General features: G+C 35.5%; 1 protein-coding gene across 4 annotated transcripts in view; it reads right to left on the bottom strand.

The window, feature by feature from the left end:
• Window positions 1-3,860: 3,860 nt before the first annotated feature.
• The window catches only part of lzic (leucine zipper and CTNNBIP1 domain containing), a 4,111-nt gene continuing 1,225 nt past the window's right edge, over window positions 3,861-6,746 (bottom strand). Inside the window, exons 1-8 of one of the 4 annotated variants that reach the window (XM_016513180.1) lie at window positions 6,437-6,558; window positions 5,924-6,030; window positions 5,713-5,848; window positions 4,832-4,930; window positions 4,651-4,746; window positions 4,473-4,554; window positions 4,299-4,382; window positions 3,861-4,213 (exon numbers count right to left, since the gene is read on the bottom strand). In XM_016513180.1, the coding sequence (XP_016368666.1) occupies window positions 4,324-4,382; window positions 4,473-4,554; window positions 4,651-4,746; window positions 4,832-4,930; window positions 5,713-5,848; window positions 5,924-6,024 (573 nt within the window). In that variant the 5' untranslated portion in view covers window positions 6,025-6,030; window positions 6,437-6,558 and the 3' untranslated portion in view covers window positions 3,861-4,213; window positions 4,299-4,323. Of the gene's footprint in view, window positions 4,214-4,298; window positions 4,383-4,472; window positions 4,555-4,650; window positions 4,747-4,831; window positions 4,931-5,712; window positions 5,849-5,923; window positions 6,031-6,430; window positions 6,559-6,746 lie in introns of those variants that run through there. The other 3 variants (XM_016513179.1, XM_016513178.1, XM_016513177.1) reach the window with 3 other exon arrangements.

Consider the following 6,746-nt stretch of genomic DNA (forward strand, 5'->3'; position numbering starts at 1 on the left):
CCTCGGCCAATAGGGACGCCCATGTTCCCCCTACGTAAGGAGCCATGCGTAAAAACGCGGAAAACACTGAAAACTAAACGATTATACAATATATGTACAATAATAGATGCAAATATATCCGGTGTCTGTCGTGACAGGTGTCGCAGTCCGCTTCATTTCCACCTGCCGAGGCTTCCCTGTCGACATCTTATCGTGGTGGTATTCAGTGTAGTATAGTATCACAGCTATCTCAATACAAGTTCCTAATTTATTGAATCTTTTTCTGTCCTATCCGAGGGAATCCTGGCCTCCGTTTGCATTTTCTTTCAGCTCTGTACGGACACATCCCTGCACTTTTACTTTCAAGTTGAGCTTCGAGAATGATTTAATGTATATTCCTTGCACATGACGTTTTAGGTTGATTTGCTACAGGAGTTTTGAGGAAAACGCTTTCCGATCACTTTATATTGCATGGCAAGATTTGCAATCTTGGGTATGGAAGAAAACAACTGCTTTTTGATATTTTGTAAATAAGACAAAACCATGTAATTAGTCAGTGTGTTAGTGAAAGCCTAACCAACGGTTTCCGGTATCTAAAAAGACACAGCACCTGCTGTAGAATATTTATGTCAGATGCTCTTAGCATGTTTCAGAAACTTTCAGTAAATCTCATGCTCGTACTAAAAGACGTCCGCTTCACAGAGAGAAACCCATGACAGAGGCTGAGGTTTCTGTGGCAAAGTGTCGTTCATTTTGTCTTTTCTCTTGGAGGTGGGTGTGCATCTTTTTGTTTCGTTCCGTTCTGTTTCGTAGTTTTCGTAGTGCAGTGCTTTGGCTTTACATATGCTAATTCTAGCTGGGCTTGCAATGGCACAAATGCTACACCAAGGCTTCAATGTTTTTAAATTCAGTGACGTTTTGGGACTAATAATCACATTCAGATGATGAATATACAGTTGTTGTTTTTTTCGCGTGGTACTGTTGTACAGTTTAGGCACACCGCATATTTAAGCCATTCTTAAGTGATAGTGCTTGTATTTTCTGTAATAAATAGAGACCAATTGGAATCACAGTACTCAGCACTCTCATAACCCAGTCTGAATAACATTTATGACTGAAACGACACGGAAAACAGGTGTGCTGTTGATTTATCCACAATGTGAGCATTGAAAGGTCTGTTGTGTAATGTTTTGATAGACCTCTTGCTAAAGTACTGGCTTGCGATGGTCAGTTATATGAACTTTACTGAACAAAATTATGGGGGGGGGGTATTTTTATTTCATATATACCTAATTTTGTATTTTAAAAGTTTTCTTTTTTTCTTTTCAAATTCAGGGTTAACCCGTGTTATTCTTGTCATTTCAAGGCCCCTTAAAAGCATTACAAGGGCTAATTTGCCTGTCACAGCGCATTAAAAGAAACAAATTTCAACTTTTAAAGCATAAAATATTTTTGCAGTATGGCCGTTGGATTTTTTGTACATGGAACTGTACTGTAGAGTTGTGTAAAGATATTTGTTTACATTTGGTAAACTTTTATTCCTTTTTGGTGACTCTATCAATCTACTCCAGATTTGCAGGTCATTTCTCTTCGTAGTTGCTTTCAGAATCATGTCATTGTTTCATTTTCTTACTGTGATTGGACATTTCGGGATGCACCCCCTCCGAAAACGGTTAACTATTGGGGAAAACAATAATATTCCGTTCCCGTCGGGCTCGAAAAAGAATGTTAATTATTTAGGAGATTGTACATTGTTTGATTGTTTAGTAAAGACGGACGTGAAGCTTTAGGGTACTTCATTCAGATGTTTTTGTTTACTTGCATGAATATTCTCCATTTAAGGCCTAAGCTGGTGGTGGTATGAATATAATTTTATGTCAGAAAAGGTACAATGCGGGAAGTTGTCGAGAAGGTCTATTTTTGTGACCCATGAAAGGGCGACGAGAGACTTTTTTTTCGTTTTTGTTACATGTTTTGGTCATCAGGTTCCCCCTCAAAATTGACAGGACTTTTAAAAAGAGGTCCAGAATTCAGCTGGTGGAGTTGGGAGTGCCTTTTGCCTATCACAGCGCATTAATGATAACACAACTAACCAAACACTCATCCATGCCATTTTAGTTGTTGCAATTTTCTCATTTTATAATGATTTAATATTAGATTTCTTACAGGTATTGAATTTTCTGTTCGGGATCAACAGCTAGTTTTATCAAGAGTGGACGTTTTAATTGTCCTGCATACAGTAGACGTCTTGTGTTCATGTTGATGTGTAGAGAAAATAATAGGTCCACACTGTATCATCAATGAATATTGTACTAAATCATGTTCGAGGAAATCCACTTCGAAAAGATGTACATTATTATAGGCAGCATACGTGGGTATGAGTTTAACAATATGTGTACAGTGAAAGGTGTATCTCCTGATAACGCTGTAGAGGGCAGCATGAAATTCACAAGAAGCAAATACATGATTTCTCACACAAATGTAATAGTCTTTCACAGTGTATTCTCAAACCGTTTGATCGATGTAAACCATTCCATGAGACCAAATTTAGTATAATCAATGTTTGTACCGAAAATCGCACAATTGTTTGTATCTTCCCTCCTTTCCCCTGATACAAATATTCATCTGCAGGTTCTCAAGGGGAAAAAATCATGTGAATTGTATTTCAAACAATGTGATTTTAAGACACTGGCGCAGAAACTTTCCATAATAAATCAGCAGTCTGTGCTGAGTGTGAACGGCTGCAGATGATGGGTGTCTAATGGGGCATTGTCTTTGCATGTATAACACGAGATATAAATATTTCCTGTAACTGGCACATGGTACTGTGGGTTTGGAGTGGAGTAGATGGGACAGGATACTGGTGATACTATTGAATCAAAGATTAGCCGTCTCAGATTTGCAGCCTTCAGTGGTCATTGTTCACGTTTTGAATTACTTTTATTTTTTTGCTCTAGAAATGAAAACTGGGGATGCTGTAGAACTGTTGGATGCTGCCTTCCAGCTCATTCACTTTTCTATTATTCAGAGGAACAATTATAGTGAAGTCGATGCTTGCTCATGAACAAAATAAAGGATGAGATGGGAATAAAGTTGTGTTGGAGTTTCGATTATTTCGCTTGATAATTATATGCACAGTTTGTCTATGTTTACCTTTACATTAGCACAATCTTGTTTTTATGAATTAATGTATTTGAATATTATATTTACTGTAATATGTGTATGCATGTGATTTAAAACATATTTTCATTTTTATATGTATACAAAGCACATAAACACAAAGTATTTAAATGTGTATATGTATACAAATTCAAATAATCAATAGTAGAGTAACAGTTTAAAAGCTTCTACCATCCTCGTTTCTTTAAAGCTTGAAGGAAAAAAATATTTCTATATCCGAAACATTTCAATCATTCTCCTTGATCTTTCGTCATGTATTTCATCTTTAATGAGGCCTCTATGATGAAGGTGAATTACAGACCACAGTAATGTCGCCAGGACTATAGTGCCACCTAGTGCTTGAAAACGGAAAAATATTCATATCGAATTCATATCTATAAAACGTCTCAGTGGTTCAGAGAAGATATAGAAGCCGGCTAATGTCATACTAAAATGATTAGAATGATAGTGTGGAATTAGGAGTTTTTTATAAGATTTATAAACATTTGCATATAATGATTTTCCAAAGATCACAATCCAGTCTGTAATAGAATTTTGATCTTTTTCCAACCAAATGCATTGCAAAAAAAAAAGTTGTAATGAGAGAAAAGACAAAACACTGACAACTTTTAAGATGTTGATCACCAAATATATTCAAATACAAAGTATTTACAAATATCACACTGGTTAAAAAAAGTTATGACAAACCAAATTAAAATGCATAGTAATTACAGTCTTTTTCACTATCAAATACTAGTACCAAAAGGCTTATTGGCAACAGCTTGATGATAAGGTTAATAAATTACACTACAACCAGAGGGTTAAAAAAGAATCAGGACTTTTTTTTGACAGTCTTACTTCTCTGTATTCAGAAAATAAGAACTATTCTAAAATGAGCTTTTATAAATGTTTGAGACATTTCACTGAAAATGTAAACACTTTTCCTCCACTGTACCCAAATCAAAATATACAATCAAACATAAAATGTATAGGATGTATACAATACTGTCTGATGAATCCAAATGTACATACTTTAGGTTGAGTGACCACATGATGTCATCTGACAGTTCTGTTCCTAAATGTGCAAATTGCAACCATTGTTTAAAAAAAATGACTGTAAATACTGTAAAATGCACGGACAGCATTTAAGCCACACTCACAATAAATGTCAATCCAAGTAAACCTTTATGTCGGGGTCTTCCCAACTCCAGAACTGGCCAATGCCATTATCTTATCTTCAGAACCTAAAAGGGTAAGATACATTTGATTATTGAAGAGGTATTTATTAAGCAAAATATGCTTCAATAGTCATAATTAGCTGCTTCTCATCTTACCCAGGCTCGCAGTCACCTTCTCAAAATGGCTCAGAGTGGCACTAGCATTTGCAGCAAGAAACGCTTCATCCTCTGTTGTCAGCTGTGCATTCAAACAATTTACAGATATCAGAAATGGTTTAACATGTGAGTCTTGAAATAGATGCGAGAGTATTTGTGTCCGTAATAGCCCTCTCACCTTCTCGCCAAGTTTTCTCAGAGCCGTGAGGATCTCCACTTTCTGCTGAGTGTACACATCTCGAGGGAGCTTTCCAACCATCACATCCCGGTCCATCTGAGTTCATACAGTATCATATGAACATATTTAAGTCTTTGCATATATATTTGCATATTTGAAAATGTTAACATGTGCTTGTCACCTCAGCCAGTCTTGTCCTCAGTTGCCCTGGCTGCTTTTTAGCAAACAGCCGAATGACTTCTGGCGTCTTGAATGCCTGACTGATGGCAGCTTGGATCGCCTGATAAATATTTGCAGTCATAAATGATCTCTCAGCATGCATAATTAATTATACCAGTAGACATCAGTCTAGATGTCTTTTTACAGAAAAAAACTTTACCTTGAAATTCTGTACACACACATATATATGTGATCCTGGACCACAAAACCAGTCATAAGTAGCATGGTTATATTTGTAGCAATAGCCAACAATACATTGTATGGGTCAAAATTCTCTTGTACATTCCTGCTCATCTTAATATTTATTAAGTCTACAGTATACTGTCCTGCGCATTTTATTTTATTCTTATTTTTTTATCTTACTTTTTCCATACCTATATATATATTTTTTTTTTTCTTGTGTTTGTATTCTTTAATAATGGCACTGTCCACGGAGCGGACCTGACTTACATTTCACTGCTGGTCATATATTCTCTATATAACCATGTATGTGACAAATAAAAAAAATCTTATAAATTTTTCTTTTATGCCAAAAATCATTAGGATATTAAGTAAAGATCATGTTCCATTAAGATATTTCGTAAATTTCCTACCGTAAATATATCAAAACTTAATTTTTGATTAGTAACATGCATTGCTAAGAAATTCATCTGGACAACTTTAAAGACGATTTTCTCAATATTTAGATTTTTTATCCTAACAAACCATACATCAATGGAAAGCTTATTTATTCAGCTTTCAGATGATGTACAAATCTGAATTTAAAAAATATTGACCCTTATGACTGGTTTTGTGGTCAAGGGTCACATATGAACTTTAATAAAATTAAATTAAATTTCTTACCAGTTGCATTCCCCCCAGTTCATCAACTAGTGTCATATTCCCAGACATCAACTTCTTTAATGACTCATTGAACTCGCTCAACTGTTCTAGTGTCTCTTTTTTGGTTTCTTCATATTCCTCCTCTTCAAGCTCTTCTCTGCAATAGAATAAATAATCAAATTTGTGCATGTAACTGAATGTGTGTTACAGAGAACTGGTGGATTGCCATTACCTGCACTCCTCTAAATCCTGAAGCTGTTGCATTAACCGGTCCAGCTGTTCTTCCATGTTTTGTCTGAGTTTGCTTGTTTCTGATGCCCCTCGAGAAGCCATTGTTGTCTTTTTAAATAATTAACAAGCATAATCACATTTTAGCACCATATATTCATACGGAACATTATTACTACATATGGGAATGCCACAGCTGTTATAATCTGATATACAAGTTATAATACAAGTATAATACAAGTTATATACAAGTTACTGATATACACATTTCTGAACTGATCAGAATTAGTATAGTGTTGGCTGTATCAAGGTAAATATTGTTACAGGTCTGGTATAACATCCATGAAATACATGAAATAAAGCGCATTCTTTTGTCACCTTCTGCTTTATTCTCTCTCACTGCATAGTTAGCTTAGCTTGCACTAAAATATATATATAAACAAACAAATGTACGAACTGTAACAGGATCCTAAACGGCATGGTTTTACGTGAATCAAGTAGTAATTCTCACCCGTACTTTTTTCTCCAAAGAAGTCCTACTGATGAAGACAAAATTATAACGAGACTTAAGTTCCCAAGTCCAGTTGCTAAGGTGTGGTTTGCTAGCACTATTTATCTTCAACAGAAAGCCAATGGCTTTTCTGCATAAACTCTGCGCAGAGTTGATTATCATGAACACACTACGAAGACGTTGGAATGATCACACGCGCATTGATAATTTGTTCCACGGTACTATTACAGCTAGTACTACTAGGGTAAAATACGAATATTTTTAAGAACTTCGCATTTGTCGGTCTTGCTGTTTGTTTACTATAGAGCAATATTTC

This window comes from Sinocyclocheilus rhinocerous, unplaced genomic scaffold (genome assembly GCF_001515625.1).
Source record: "Sinocyclocheilus rhinocerous isolate Xijiao unplaced genomic scaffold, SAMN03320098_v1.1 scaffold1406, whole genome shotgun sequence".
Lineage (NCBI taxonomy): Eukaryota > Metazoa > Chordata > Actinopteri > Cypriniformes > Cyprinidae > Sinocyclocheilus > Sinocyclocheilus rhinocerous.